This window comes from Oryctolagus cuniculus, chromosome 5, assembly GCF_964237555.1.
Source record: "Oryctolagus cuniculus chromosome 5, mOryCun1.1, whole genome shotgun sequence".
Classification (NCBI taxonomy): Eukaryota; Metazoa; Chordata; class Mammalia; order Lagomorpha; family Leporidae; genus Oryctolagus; species Oryctolagus cuniculus.
The window spans coordinates 130,258,874-130,274,167 of NC_091436.1; the positions used below are offsets into that span (position 1 = coordinate 130,258,874).

The 15,294-nt window shown below is 52.2% G+C and overlaps 1 protein-coding gene across 9 annotated transcripts in view; it reads left to right on the forward strand.

Moving 5' to 3' along the window:
• Positions 1-15,294, forward strand: part of KIF6 (kinesin family member 6) — a 437,691-nt gene that overhangs the window by 333,588 nt on the left and 88,809 nt on the right. For all 9 annotated transcript variants that reach the window (XM_008262871.4, XM_051854769.2, XM_051854771.2 and 6 more), the window contains one exon: positions 8,508-8,616. In XM_008262871.4, coding sequence (XP_008261093.2) covers positions 8,508-8,616 — 109 coding nt within the window. The remainder of the gene's footprint in view (positions 1-8,507; positions 8,617-15,294) is intronic.

Sequence of the window (15,294 nt, forward strand, 5' to 3'; positions counted from 1 at the left end):
CCAAGACGAAAGAGTAAACACAAATTTCCTGGAGCACAGCCGCCCTACCTCCACCCAGGCCGCCTGGTCTGCACTGCCCGGCCTGCCTGGACCGCTGGTGGGATGTGTGATTTCTGGCATCAGGAGTCAGGAACCCGTTTGATTTATTTAGATGTGGTGCCACTGTTGGGTGGGTCTCCTAAGGTTTATGTGGCTTTCCACTTCAGATTTTTCCCTTCGCTCCCCTCCCTGGAGGCCTCGCCAAGCCTGCCATGCTTCAGCCTGGTCCAAGCCAGCCCTAAGAACCTACTAATTAGAGGTTCTTCTGTGACATCTTTCATGTGGCAACCTAGGAAAGTCCTCATCGGAGGACTTCAGCCCAGGTGATAATCACCTAGCTTGAACATAGCCTTTAACCCCAAAGCCTCGGGCCACTTAGCCCATCCGAGGAGCAGCGGTCTATCCAAAGCAGGAAGTAGCTTCGCTGAAGTGTCCTTGGTCACCCCGCAAGCACTGGTCGCTGGTCTTCACATCTGGAGTCACTTTGGCCGTGGCTAAGTGGTTTCTTCTTCCCCTCATCCTCAGATGCCATACTCTGCGGGGCCCGCCCAGCAACCCCTCAGATTGCAGCTGGGCTGCTTCTGGCCCTTTAAACAGGAACATGGCCAATGGCACTGCTTTCTGCGGTGACCCCCACCACCCCGAGGGTGGAGAAGCCTTCGCAGAGGGCTCTCAGCATCTCCCACACAGTGCCCTGTGCGATTCCAGCAAGCTAGGGCACAAGGCTGCCCCCAGGGGAGATCCTCTGTGTGTGTCAGCTGCTTAGGTGATGGAAGCAGGCAGCACAGGGATGATGAAAGTGACAGCAGTAACTGTTATAAAGTGGCAGTTGTCATTTAGCCGGTTAGTAATCTGGGAGTCATCCGTTAAAGGAAGAGTCTCTGTGCCAGGGATGATTGACTGCAGAGGGTGCCGAAAGAGAGCTGTGCTGAAAGCCCCAATGCTAAGATTAGGGTCCCCTGCATAGAATCCCATGAGTGATAGGCAACACCTGCTATGGGCGTGAGGAAGGTAACTCAGGGCTGCACATTTGCCTTCTTTGTCTTGCACGTTCCTTCCCAAAAAGTCCCCCTTCCTAAATGACTCCACCCCCCTTCTGGTAGGAAGGTGAAGATAGTATCTCAGATGGTCCATTTTTCTTCTTAAGATTCTTTAGCACCTCCTCACCCCAAGGATTTATCCAACCCAGCAGTAAAAGATTCTACCCTCCCATACTAACATTTGCAGACTTGTCCTTCACCCCAGCGTTTCTGATTTTAGCCATCATCACTTCTCTCTGGTCACCGGGACATCCTTGTCCCGGGCACCACGCCCAGGAGTGCTGGACTGCTGACCTTTCCTGCAATCTGCAAATGCCCCCTGACCTTTGTGTTTCATAGTACACCTTGATAAGTTGTCCACGTCTGCAGATTATTGTCTCCATCTAAACCCTTCCCCTCCTCACCTCCCTCAGCCCACTCATCCTAACGTGCCCACACGCCCACGTGAACACTCACTCAATTTCAGTATGTATGCAAGAACCTTATATCAGATATCTTAAAGGAAAAGGCTCTCGGCTGACACCGCGGCTCACTAGGCTAATCCTCCGCCTGCAGCGCCGGCACACCGGGTTCTAGTCCCGGTCGGGGCACCAGATTCTGTCCCGGTTGCTCCTCTTCCAGGCCAGCTCTCTGCTGTGGCCCAGGAAGGCAGTGGAGGATGGCCTGGGTCCTTGGGCCCTGCACCCACATGGGAGACCAGGAGAAGCACCTGGTTCCTGCCTTCGGATCAGTGCAGCACACCGGCTGCAGCGCACCAGCCGTTGCGGGCATTTGGGGGATGAAACAACGGAAAAAGGAAGACCTTTCTCTCTGTCTCTCTCTCTCTCACTGTCTAACTCTGCCTGTCAAAAAAGAAAAAAAAAAGGCTCTCTATGCCCACTGCCTCTCGGCCTTGCGTGTCTGCCCCACTGTACAGGTTGTAGGTATTCAGTGTGACCCTCTGCAAGAACCAGCCCCGTCTCAGAACTGCCACTTTCAGGCCCCGAGTAGTGTAATCCTGCCCCATGTCTGGCCTCCTCCCTGCCCTAGCACAGAACATGGCACAGCCGGCTCAGAGCCCTTCTCGCACTTTAGTGCTGAACAATGTGCCCCCCCACACACACCTCCCACCGGAACCCGGCCCCCTCTCGCTCTTCTTCATTTCCCTGGTGGTCTTCTTTTATCCTTTCTCCTCATCAGTCAGAGAGAACCGAGGCTCCACGTGAATAAATGTCTCCCCAGGAAAATAGGCTTGGGGCTCTGGCTAGGAAATCATTTTTCAGCATAAGTAGCACAACTCTCCGTCATTGTACTTCTGTCAATTTTTAAGCAATAGCTTAAGCAGCAGTCGGTTGTTTGGGAGCAGACAGGAAAGCAAGCTCTGGTCCGCATGCCCACAACTGAAAGAAATCAGACAGCAGGCCCAGAGGCAGCAGCATAAACTCTCCACTTCCGCTGTTTTTTCTTTCCGTTTGGTTTCCATGGAACCCTGTGTTGGGGGCAGGAGAGGGCTTCCAAAAATACTGAATTGTGTTCTTAAACAAAAATAAGGCACTGAATTTGAGGCTGACAAAAAGGAGAGCCTGAAGAAATGAGGAAGGGACTGGTATGTACAAAGTAGTAGACATGATGTTTCCAGAAACCCAACTCCAGAGCTAATGCTGAAAGCCCTTGCTGACAGCCGTTTCTACCAAAGTGCTCTCTAACCAGCGTCACAAGTCCAGAAGAGGCTATGCCTCTGGGATCTGTAAATATTTCCCATCCAGCCCACAACCTGGAATTGCAACGTCGCGTTCTGGGGACTCGGACTAAGAAATACCTTTGCTCTGGTTCTAAGCAGTCCTGCGATCCAGCAGCTCAGCAGCTTACTTTTAATCACCCCTGTTCTCTGGGATTTGGTGCTGAGACCTATGGCTGAAATTTACTAAAAGCAAACAACTAAAAGCTAGAAACAAGCAGGGCAGGGCAGGACTCCTGAGAGCCTAAGCTTCCAAGAGCTGAGCCTGATAGACTTAGCAAAGTCTAGAAGAAGGTAAAATGTAGAAAGGGCACTTCTACAAGTCTGTGGAAGGTGGAAGTAAAAAATAAGATTGCTTTGATGCAAAAAAAAAATTTTGAAATCGAAGCATAAGTGTTTTCATAATACGCATTTTCCATGAAATTTTTGAAGGTCTCTCATATGTCTTTGCAGGACCTATTTATTAGCTAGGGGTCAACAAATGATGGGGCTGGCACTGTGGCACAGTGGGTTAACACCCTGGCCTGAAGCGCCAGCATCCCATGTGGGCGCCAGTTTGAGACCCGGCTGCTCCACTTCCTGTCCAGCTCTCTGCTGTGGCCTGGGAGGGCAGTGGAGGATGGCCCAAGTGCTTGGGCCCTGCACCTGCATGGGAGACCCGGAGGAAGCTCTTGGCTCCTGCTTTCGGAGACCTCTCTCTCTCTTTCTCTCTCTCTCTGCCTCTCCTCTCTGTGTAACTCTGACTTTCAAGTAAAATAAATAAATCCTAAAAAATAAAATAAAACAAATGATGCAGTTCTTCTTTGCTATCCCTGAAATAATTGTATCCTCTCAAGAGCAGATACATTTTTCTAAAAGCGTCTTGGGGTTGCAGTTGATCTCTACCAATGGTCGGTGGTGGCAGGCAGTGAGGGGAAGATGGTGGTGAGTTTCTAAAATCCCGAGCTCCCCCAGGAGCCTGGAGTGAGGGCAAATGATGGACGATGGCTGCGTGGTTCAGTCCCCCAGAACATCACAATACACCACATCAAAAGAAAGAGCACTCAACATTTGTAACATTCATTCCTTCAAAGACTTGACTTCCTCTCCAATACCAGGTGCTATTCAGGTGCTATCAACAGTGCATCCAGGGCTGGAATGTGGGACAGAGGTTAAGCTGCCTGCCACCTGTGACACCAACATCCCATATGAGCGCCTATTCAAGTCCCAGTTCCTCCACTTCCGATCCATCTCCCTGTTAATGCACCTGGGAAAGCAGTGGAAAATGGCCCAAGTACTTGGGCCCCTGCCAGCCATGTGGGAGATCAAGACTGAGTTCCAGGATCCTGGCTTCAACCTGGCCCAAATCTGTGTATGTGTCTGTCTGTCTGTCTGTCTCTTTCTCTCTCTCTCTTTATCTTTCCTCTATTTTGTCTTTCAAATAAATGGGTAAATCTTAAAAAAAAGAAAATATTTTAGCAAACCAAACTGATAAAATCTAAACTCTTATGCAGCTTACAATTTCTAGAAATTACAATGGGATATATTGACATTTGAAGTAAGCTATGGAAATAGTCAACAAAAGTCGTGGTGTTTTCTGTGAATAGAAAGCAAAGCAAGGTTTTGGGCAAGAGAGGTGTTAGGAAGAGTGCAGTCTCCTAGCAGTCGTGATGAGCACCACCAGCCTGGCCCTCTCCATCACGCTTTCCCCAAAAAAGCTGGTCTTAGAGAAGAACTTATGCCTCCAAAAGCTGGGCAGTGTTCACCCCTTTATAACCAATTTGTTTAGATTTATTTTATTTATTTGAAAGGCAGAGGTATGGAGAGAGAGAGAGAGGCAAAGAGAGAGATCTTCCATTTGCTGCTTCACTCCTGAAATGGCCACAATGGCTGTAGCTGAGCCAGACCAAAGCCAGGAACCAGGAACTAGACCCAGTTGCTTGGGCCATTTTCCACTGCCTTCCCAGGAGCCTTAGCAGGGAGCTGGATTGGAAGCAGAGCAGCTGGGACTTTAGAGCTCCAGTGCAGGATGCTGGCGTAGCAGGTGGCAGCTTAACCACTGCGCCACGACGCAGGTCCCCACAGCGCCTCCTTCATTCACACCGCGTCCGCGTCCCCGTCCCCTCCACCTGGCATCTTCTTTTACATCGTCTCCACCTGGCCAGTGCTGCGCCATCCTCCAGGACCCTTGCAGGCTAAGTGCTTGTGTTCCCTCCCGCCGCAGCCCCTTCCCACTCTCCCCGCCGGAATTCGCCTCCCCCGTCTTCCTCCCTCCTGTTCCCCAGTGCTGGCCACAGCCTTCCCTCCCTGGAGCAAGCAGCAGCCCTCACTGTAATTTGTTCCACTTTTCTTTCTCCCTTACTAGACTTTGAGCTTTCAGCATAAGGATCAAAGCTTTACTCTGCTTGTTTGATTTCTCTCATGCCTGACACAGGCTTAGCACTGCGCCTAGGATAAACAAATACTTCTTGAGAGAATAAATAAATAGGTGATTGTCTCATTAGCAAGGCGGGCATTCAATGGCTGTTTTTGCTGTACTTGCTCTTTCTCTTTCTGGCACGTGCGTTATGCGCTCAGGGGCGAGAGCTTGCCATAGCAAGAGGAGGCTGCTTTCTAAATTCTCAGACGAAAAAGGAAGTGGCGACTTCAGTTTCTCATCAAAAAGTAAAGAAGGTGTCCATGAACGTTGAAGGTGATCCCAGACTGGAATGAGAAGCGGCCTATTAGTGCAAGGCCGAGGGAGCCGGATATGGGCTCCGAACAAGCAGGAAGCGATGGACTAGAGCGAAGCTGCACTGTGGACAAGGTTCACCCATGACAGCTACTCCCCAGAGTCCCTCCCAGGGACCCCCTGCGGACTCTCGGGCTCGTGCTCCATGCAGCAACCCTTGAAGAAGCCCCGAGGAATCTGGGCTTTGCTCCTCCTTAGGGCTCTGGGCTCGGTGAGCCACCTCATGTTGGCCTCCCTGCACTAGCTCTCCTGACAGGTCATTGCTAGGATCACGGCCCTTGCACCAGGGTTCATTCCCCTGCGTCCCTGACTCCAGAGTACTTCCCCAGGGATAGCAGGAGGAAAGCAATGTCCTGTTCCCGGTGATAAGCCCTCGGCATGGACAGGTCCCTCAGTGCCTTTTAAATCTCCAGAAGTACTGAGTGTTCCCATTGTAACTTTCCCCTGCCGTGTACTCTCTGAGATCCTGAGTCTTTGAGAAATGCCAATCCGTGGATGATCCATTCCGCCTCTGGCCCCAGATTTCTTAGCAGGACCTTCAAGGTTCTCAACAGAATGATCCCAGACGACCATTCAGTGCGTTCGTTCTCCTCTGTGCACACCGTGCCCAGGGCCCTGCACCAGGGGAAGGGGTGCCCATTGGTTCTCCATGCCACAGGTCCCACTGCTGTGACAGTGCCAAAGCCACTGAAAAACCTTAGCATTCACTCTGTCAACTCTACAAGAAAGCAAAGCCAGGAGAGGAGAGACCAAGAGCTTTCTCATCTGTCCAAGCTTTTTGAGCAGCTCTCCATGCCCTAAGCCCCACCCCTGCTGTCGCTCCCTCTCTTCGTGGAGGAGCGACACAGGACTCTGCGCTGTTCTTTCGTCTGCTCGGCCCTCCCCGGGTTTGCTGCTGGTTCTTCCCGGGTTGGCTACTGTCCCTTCCACCTCCGTGGAAGGGCGGTTCCCCCTGCCACATTCCCCACTTCCGCAGGGGAGCGGCACACCGCCGGCCGGCTCTCTCAGGGGCTGCACAGGTGTTCCCCTTAGATGTTCCCCTTAGATGTTCCCGGTGCATGCCGTCTCTCTCCTCCTTTATAGTCCTCCTCCGCCAATCCCAACTCGGCTGCCCACACGCCGAGTACGCTGCTCTCCTCCAATCAGGAGTAGGTCCTACAGTTTATTGGCTGAACTGGAGGCAGCTGTGTAGAAGCTGTTTTCTCCTCTCCCAGCGCCATATTGTGGGAGAGCAGATGCATAGAATAAGTCTTAATTCCAGTAACTTAGTCCAGTCCAGATTGCTCCCCACACCTGCTGCTACCTGGTTGGTGGAAGCCAGAGGCCATCTTATCACGCCCACTGTGGGAGATGGTTTGCCTCAGTCCCCCAAGCAGGCTCTGGAGCAGTCTCTGTGAAACTTCCCTCTTCCGGAACCATACTACAGCTACAGCCCTGTTAGAAGTGGGCTCAGATGGGGGAGGTGACCAGGATAAGTCCCTTGGCTCCTGGGGGGCGGTGCTGGCCCAGAGCACTCCCTCGTTAACATCTCTCAAGCGTCGGGGCCCACCTCTCTGCATCTCGCACACACCCGTTGCCAGGCCCGCCCCGTGCCAGAGAGTGCAGGGCAGATGTGGAGACAGAACTGAGCCATGCCCATTTGCTTCTTATTGGGAAAGGGTGCGGTGTCTTCCTATGCCTCACCATTCAGACATTCTTCATGGTGCTATTTTTATCATCAAATTGGTGTCAGATGGGCTGGTCCCGTTCCTCCCGCTGGGACTATTTCCAGGCAAGAGGAGATGTTGTAAGTGGGCCCATCTGAGTGGAACCCAGGGCCAGAAGACCAAGGCAGGTCATCCCTGCCACTCATGCTCGACCTGATTCATGTAACAGACATATGCGGAGCACCTTCTGAATGCCAGCTAGTGAACAAAACACTGGGGATTTACACACATAAAAAATGTTTTTTAAATGCTATCTCTGCCCCTGGAGAAACCTGCGTTTCACCAGAAAGGGTTGTGACGTGAAGTGACAGTGTCTGCCGGGCTGTGCAAGTTCAGGTGTGCTGATAAGGAACAAGGCAGGGGCAAGATTTGTTCTGCTTGAGCTGCAGGGAAAGCTTCCTAGAGATAACAACATTCAGCCAGGACTTCAAAGATAAACAGACTTGCCCGATAGAAACATGGGAAAAGGTCACACAGACAAAAAAAAAAAAAATCCGGAGGTAGAAGCATTAAAACAGAAACTGCAGATTCCTCCCAAATCCAGCTGTGAATCCAGCTGTCACGCAGGGGCTCCCCGGCACACAGCTGCATGAAGCCGCACCGGAGAGGTTGCGAGGAAAAGGGCCTGGTGCATGGATGCACCCCGCTTGCTGTGAGGGCTCTGGCTGCTCGGAGCGGGGCCCCACAGTGAGTGTCGGCCTGCAGTGGCAAGGGCAATGCAAGACCCTGGAGTTAGACCCGGAACGGGGACCCTGGGCCTTGGGGCTTGCCACCGAGGACTCAACTTTTCACTGGAATCTGAGCCGTCTCACTGGCCAGGGATGAATCATTACATGGGATGAAGAGGAGACTTTCCTAAATTCTGTATCTGTCTGGATTATCCTTCCCTTAACTAGATGTCTGGAAACTCAGGGTACAATTTAACAGAAAACCAAAAGAGGGCCTAACAGGAAAACAGGGCAACGTGTGCCGCCGAATGCTGGCAGAAAGCGCATCTGCAGATGTTCCGGGCAGTCCTGGCCCTGGCCAGGCGCTCTGGGTTTCATTTCCTCTGACCCGACATTCCAAACCCCACCCCACCCCAAGTCACATGGAGGCAGGCACAGGCACAGACCTGCGGGGCGACGGCGGCTCGGGGGCCAGCGGGACGAGCCTGAGGCCACCTGTCTGGTCAGAGGCTCCCTGCCGCGGGCCTCTCGGAGCCAGGGCTGGTTTTGTGGTCTGACCAAAGCAGCAGTGAAATTAATAGGATCCTGATGCTGTGACTGAGGCCATCTCCCTGTGTCTCCAAACAGGGATGAGAGAGGAAATGTCTTTAGGACGCCAGGAGGCTTTCGAAATCTTCAAGAGGGACCACTCTGACAGCGTTACCCTGGATGACAACAAGCAGATTCTGAAACAGAGGTAAGCCTGGCTCTGAGCGCAACTGGCCTTCCAGGGTGTGGCCAGCCCAGCCCAGAGCAGACCTGCTCCTCTGTCCTTCCTTCTCTGCTCAGCCCAACTCGTGAGAGATAAGGCATGGCGTGCATTCAGGTTCGCGTTTGATCTGCCCAGCCCATGACAGTTCTGTCATCATCCCAGTCTCATTGGGGTGAGCAGCTTTTGTGGCCGGGTCTGCTCCATTAACTTGATATGCAGTCATCACATCGTAGCTGACATCTCGTGAGGTTGCAACTCTGTGGCTGTCTCCCTGGTGGTAGTTCTCTGGACCAAATGATGGTCCTGCAGCACCAGGCCCTCCAGCTGTTCTGCAGGGGACTCCAAAAACGGACATCAAAGGCACATTTATTTTGGTGCGAGAAATTTTGAAATCCATACGTAGTTTTTTTCCTGACACATTTTCCATGAATTTCTTGAGCACCCCTTAGTATGCATGTATTTCACAATTATTTCCTACCAATATAAACTTCTCTTGATCATTTTTAAAAATTTATTTATTTGAAAGGCAGAGTTACAGAGAGAGGGAGACACAGACACATACAGAAAGAGAGAGAAAGAATCTTCCGTCTGCTGGGTCACATTTCAAATGGTTGCAACCACAGGAACTAGATCAGGCCAAAGCCAGGAACCTGGAACTCCATCTGGGTCTCCTACGTAAATGCAGGGGCCCAAGCAGTTGAGCCATAGTCTGTTGCTTTCCTAGGCACATTAGCAGGAAGCTGGATCAGAAGTGGGGTAGCCAGGACTCAAATAGGCACCCATATGGGACACCAGCATTGCAGGAGGCTGCTTAACCTGCTGCACCACAATGCCAGCCCCTCCACAATCATTTTGAAGTACCCTCACATAAGCACATCTTGTGGTAGAAGTGTGCTCTGGTGTGTTCCCCAGGGCACAGGCAGAGAAGGCAGAATCATCTGCTGGCATGTTGTCAAATGAGGCTGGGTTCTGGACCCCTTTAGAGTAAGCTCAGGGATGCACAGCTCGGTTGAACTAGTCTGTGAGTTAGACACACATCCTCAACATGAAGCCCTGAAGCAAGCATAAAGACTGCTGAAAACATTGGTCCAGAACTCAGAAGACGTAGTGAACTCTTATATGCCACGTGTGACACAGTGTTATTTGTTGAAATAAAATAAGGAAAATGCAATCAATGTTGTGGTGCAGTGGGTTAAGCTGCTGCTTGGGATGCCAGCATCCCGTATCAGAGTGCTGGTTAGAGTCCTAGCTACTCCACTTCTGATCCAGCTTCCTGCTAACACATCCTGGGAGGCAGCAGGTGGTAGTTCAAGTACTCGGGCCTCTGCCACTCCCTTAAGAGACCCAGATTAAGTTCTGGACTCCTGGCAGGGGCCTGAATGACCTAGCCCTGGCTTTTGCAGGCATTTGGAAAGTGAACCAATGGATGGAAGATCTCTCTCTCTCTCTCTCTCTCTGTAGATGAAAACAAATAAATAAACATTTTAAATGAGGAAAATGTGTTACAAAGACCTAGAAGATAAAACAATCAGAATAGAGCAAGCACTTGGTCTAGTTGCTAAGATGCCAGTTAAGATGGTACATCCCATATTATCCCATATTTGAGCACCAGGTTCAAGTCTCAGCTCTGCTCCTGATACCAACTTCCTGCTAATGTTCATCCTGGGAGGTAGCAGGTTATAGCAAGTACTTGGGTCTTGGCCACCCACATGGGAGACCTGGATTGAGTTCCTGATTCTCAGCTCCTACCTGTCCCAGCCCCAGCTGTTGCAGGCACTGGGAGAGTAAATCAGTGGCTAGAAGATACTTTTCTATGTCTCTCAATCTTCCTCCCTCCTTCTCTCTCTTTTTAAAAAAAAATTTTCAAGTGGATTCCAATAACCACCGGATTTGAAAACCATTGGCTTAGATCTTGTCCAGAAACCTTGAGATCCAGAACCTCTGAGCCAGGGTCCCCAACTCCCTACAGATTAACAAATCATCAGGTGCCTCTCTCACACACCCAAGCTTAAGAACCACTAACTTAAGGAGAATGTAATACTTCATCTTTCTTACTCCAAAATTGCTATCCCTGGTTCTGGTTTGTAACCTGAGTTTAGGTCTATTTCCAGCAGGGAGTCGGGTAGGGATGGGCAGGATGAGGGTCCTGTGGTCTCTTAAAGCCTTCTTTTTTATTTTATTTATTTATTTGAGAGGCAGAGTTATATGCAGAGAGAGGGAGAGACAGAAAGTCTACCAACCGCTGGTTCACTCCCCAGATGGCCACAACAGCCAAAGCTGCGCCAATCCAAGGCCAGGAGCCAGGAGCTTCCTCCAGGTCTCCCACACAGGTACAGGGTCCCAAGGACGCTGGCCATCTTCCACTGCTTTCCCAGGCCATAGCAGAGAGCTGGATTGGAAGAGGAGCAGCTGGGACTAGAACCGGTGTCCCTATGGGATGCTGGCGCTGCAAGTGGAGGCTTAGCCCACTACGCCACAGCGCCAGCCCCTTGACGCCTTCTAAAGCACAGCTCACCTGACTCTGATGCAGGAGAGCTCGGACAGCCCACACAACCAATGTGCTTCTGGGCTGAGACGTACCGAAGTCACGCAGCCTGGGCTGGTGACACCGCTGATTCCATCTCCCTCGTGTGGCTGCAGTGCAAGGGAATTAGCGAGACCACGTACAAAACTTCCTCCAAAAAGAGGTTTTCCCAGCAGTCAGTCTTTTTAAATCACACGAAAAGTCAGGAGACCAGCCCACATTCTAAAAAATGTCTACATCTGTTGAAAGTTACTGTCCTACCAATGATTAAAAGACAGTTTGACACCAGCAGGGTGCAGCCTAGAACCTGCCCTTCTGAGGATCAGAGCTTTGGGTTGCATTCATGGAGGTTTTTCAGTGATTACATATTACATGCTCATAACCGCTTCAGGCAGTAGAGACTGAGAAAAAATGTTTCTGTACATGGACAACTGCACAACCAGTGCTCCCACTGCAAGCGTTAACATAATGAGCACCACGGATTCTCATAGCAGTGACTTCTGTGCCACTGCTACTTCAGGAATGTTCTCCCAGTAACCCCGGCCCTGTCCGCATGTGTGCTCGCATTCGCTACCACGACAGGGAGGACCCAAGTGAGACAGCTACGGGAGCCCTGGCCGGTGCTGAGAATACAGATGCAGACCCAAGGAGTCTGACTCAGGCTGGGCTTCGGGTGCTGTTTCCTGACTCCACTGTTAAGGCTCACCTTTCTGCAAGGGATCCCCCAGGCTGACCTCCCACTTGACACCTCACTTCAGATATCAAGTCACTGTGCGGTCTGAGGGCTCTGCTGCTGTGGTCTCCTGTTGGAGAAGGGCCACAGAAAGAGGCTGGAGCCAGCCAGCCCTGGCCGGCGCCGTGGCTCCATAGGCTAATCTTCTGCCTTACGGCACCGGCACACCGGGTTCTAGTCCCAGTCGGGGCGTCAGATTCTTTCCCGGTTGCCCCTCTTCCAGGCCAGCTCTCTGCTATGGCCCGGAAGTGCAGTGGAGGATGGCCCAAGTCCTTGGGCCTTGCACCCCATGGGAGACCAGGAGGAAGCACCTGGTTCCTGGCTTCAGATCAGTGCAATGCGCTGGCCACAGCACGCCAGCCACGGCAGCCATTGGAGGGTGAACCAACGGCAAAAGGAAGACCTTTCTCTCTGTCTCTCTCTCTCACTGTCCACTCTGCCTGTCAAAAAATAAAAAAATAAAAGAGGCTAGAGCCAGTCAGCCCCGCACCAAAGGCCTGGGTTAGTGCAGCCTCTCTGCCCCATAGCAAGCAGGTTCCAAGCCCTAATGTCAGGACTGCTGGTGGCCCAGGGTCCCTCCGCTGCCTGCCTCTGGCGAGGACTGATGCTGAGTTTTGCAGGAGGGCACAATAAATGGCTCAGCCCCATGCACTCATAGGACTTGGCACAAGGGTTTCTCTTCCCCTTTGTACCTGCACAGGGAATCTCTAGCATCTGGAAGCTCCGGCCCCCAGGCCGGGGGAGGTTGCTGCCTGTCTGTGACAACAGAAATAAGATGTTGGCACATTAATAGGATATTTTGCCCTCTGCTGAGCTGGAGCATGCAAGCCAATTCTTAAGCGGATTTTTTTCCGATACAGAAAAATTGCAATTCAAAATCACAGCATTCTCCAGGCGTGAGTCATCCTCAGAGTAGATAATAAAAGGGAGAGAGGCTGGAAAACCCGCACTGGGCAGCTGCCCAGGCCCAGCACCGCACTGCCTCCTCTCGTTTGCCAGAGACGGAGTTCCAGTAAATAACAGGAGAAGAAATAAAGGAGGAGATAACTACGCTTGGAAGTGAAGGCGTTGACAAGGTGAACTAAACCAGGAAAAGCACGCCCCAGCTCCGCTGGGTCCTCCCGTCCTGGGATGAGCAGCAGCCCCAGGCCAGCAGGGAGACCGGAGGAGGGTGGAGAGCAATCCTGTTACACCATCTGGAAATAACCCCCATGACAAGTCCCCTGATTCCAATTACACCTCAGGCTTAGCCTTCATTAGTTCACTAATTTTTTGTGGTTATACCTTGTCTGCTGAACTGGAATTATCAACTCTGAGAACAGAGATGAGGTTAACATCTCCTCCGCTCCCCAACAGTTTTTAAAACAGAGAAACGGTTGCAAAATGGTGTACACAGCACGTTTTTTGGTTGCTGTTTGAGAATGTTGAAATTGACGTCGAGCACTCCTAGCAGACGGGAACCCTGCTGAGAATACCCAGAGCCTCCTCCTAGAAGCAGGAGGACGCAGCCCAGGCCTGCTGTGGCCGGGGAGAGCCTGCTTCCGAGACAGAGGGCGGCCGTCTCAGAGGCAGCCAGAGGACGCAAGGGACGCTAGTACTGCAAGTGCAAGCAAGGCTCCTCATTGCGGCCAAATGGCGGTGCCACGGTGCTACCCACAGGCTTATGGGAAGGAAGTGGGAAAGTCGGGCCCAGTCTCTCCTTCCTCTCGGACAGGCAAGAGGGCTGGGAGTGACGTCAGCCGCTCTGGACTAGGAAGACACTGCAGGAACTCCTTGCTGTCCAACGCAGACCTGCCCAGGGCCTGGAGAAGCCCCTCCAGCCGGCAGGACAGGGAAGGAGTGCGAGTGAGAGGCTCTCGGGAACCCAGTGGCCTGTCGAGGGCCTGTAGCTTCCTGCAGCCGCTGCCCATGCTCCCTAGTGAGCTGCCCTGGGGCAGAGCCAGGTGCCGGCTTCCACGGCAGCTGGCAGCTGCCCCAGTGATGACGGAGAGACACACCCGACACACACCCCGCGCAGGACGTCAGGCTCAGCTGCTCCGGGAAGTGACTTTTGGATTCCTCCTCACCCGCCCCTTCCTCTCCGTTCCCACGGCAGCCAGGCCGCGGCCGCTTGAGCGCTGGCTCCCGAGGGTGCCTCCTGGACCTCCGGTTTGCTGTGGGTGGTTACTGCTGCCAGCACGCAGCCCACCTCGCAGACATCGCACGCCGCTACCAGGCAGCGGTCACAACGCACACAGGCAAAACACACTTGGCGCGCATGTCCTCGCCACACCAGCCCAGCCTGGGAGGCATGTCATCCTCCGCTTAGAGGTGAGGGAGCTGAGCCCCACCAGCGAGAGGGGGAGCCGACTCCCAGTCCAGTGCGCTCCCCCCACACGCTCGCCTTTGCACACACGCTTGCTTGCGTGCTTATCTCCTTTTGTTCTGTGAATATCTGTGCAATGCTTCCTGGGAGCGAACCCCTGTGCTAAGCCCCAAGGGTGTAAGCAGGAATTAAACAGACAGGGTCACTGCCCTCTTGGAGCTTACAATATATTCTGTAAGCTTTTCTTTTTTCATTATTTTATTTTGTTTAAGGAATACAACTTCATGCATCTAATATATACAAATTCGGGAACATGACGATTCTTCCTACCTATACTCCCACCTTTCTTCCTCCTCCCTCTTCCTTCCCCATTCTTATTTTTCAAAGATCAATTTTTAGTTAATTTTTATATGCATAAGATTAACCCTATCCTAAGTAGAGAGTCCACCAGTTAGTTTGAAGAAAAAAAATAAAGAAAAGAACGAAACCAACCAACCAAATTGTTCCTCAACAGTCAAGGCAAGTGCTGGTCACGTAGCTGAGAGACAGACAGACAGAGCTCCCTTCCTCTGGCTCACTCCCAAACACCCACGACAACCAAGGGTGGGCCTGGGGCCAAAGCTGACAGCCATGGACTCCTCCAGGTTTCCCACCACCTGGAGAGTAAGAACCCGACTATTTGAGCCATCGCTGCCACCTCCCAGGGTCCACAGTGGTGGGAAGTTGGAGTGAAGAGCCAGAATTGGGGATTAAACCCAGGTGCCCTAATGTGGGACGTGGGCACATTAACTGCAAGGCCAAATGCCCGACACAGAACTTACGCTATGGGAAGGGAGACAAACAAGTGGACATGCAGTTCTTGTACAGTAAGCTCTCTCCTGTGACGGCTGTGGAGCCCCGGGAAGCTCCCAGTGCAGACTCGCCCAGTCCTAGAGAGCCATCTAGAGAGACAGTCATCGTGGTGAAAGTGGAGGGAGCAGGTAGTAACCAGCCAGATGTGGGTAGAGAGGCTCCAGGAGCAGGAAGCAGCCCCACAGTGACAGGGAACGGAAAGCCATGCAGGCCAGCCTGGAAAGAGGATGCTGGAGGAGACGGGGGAGC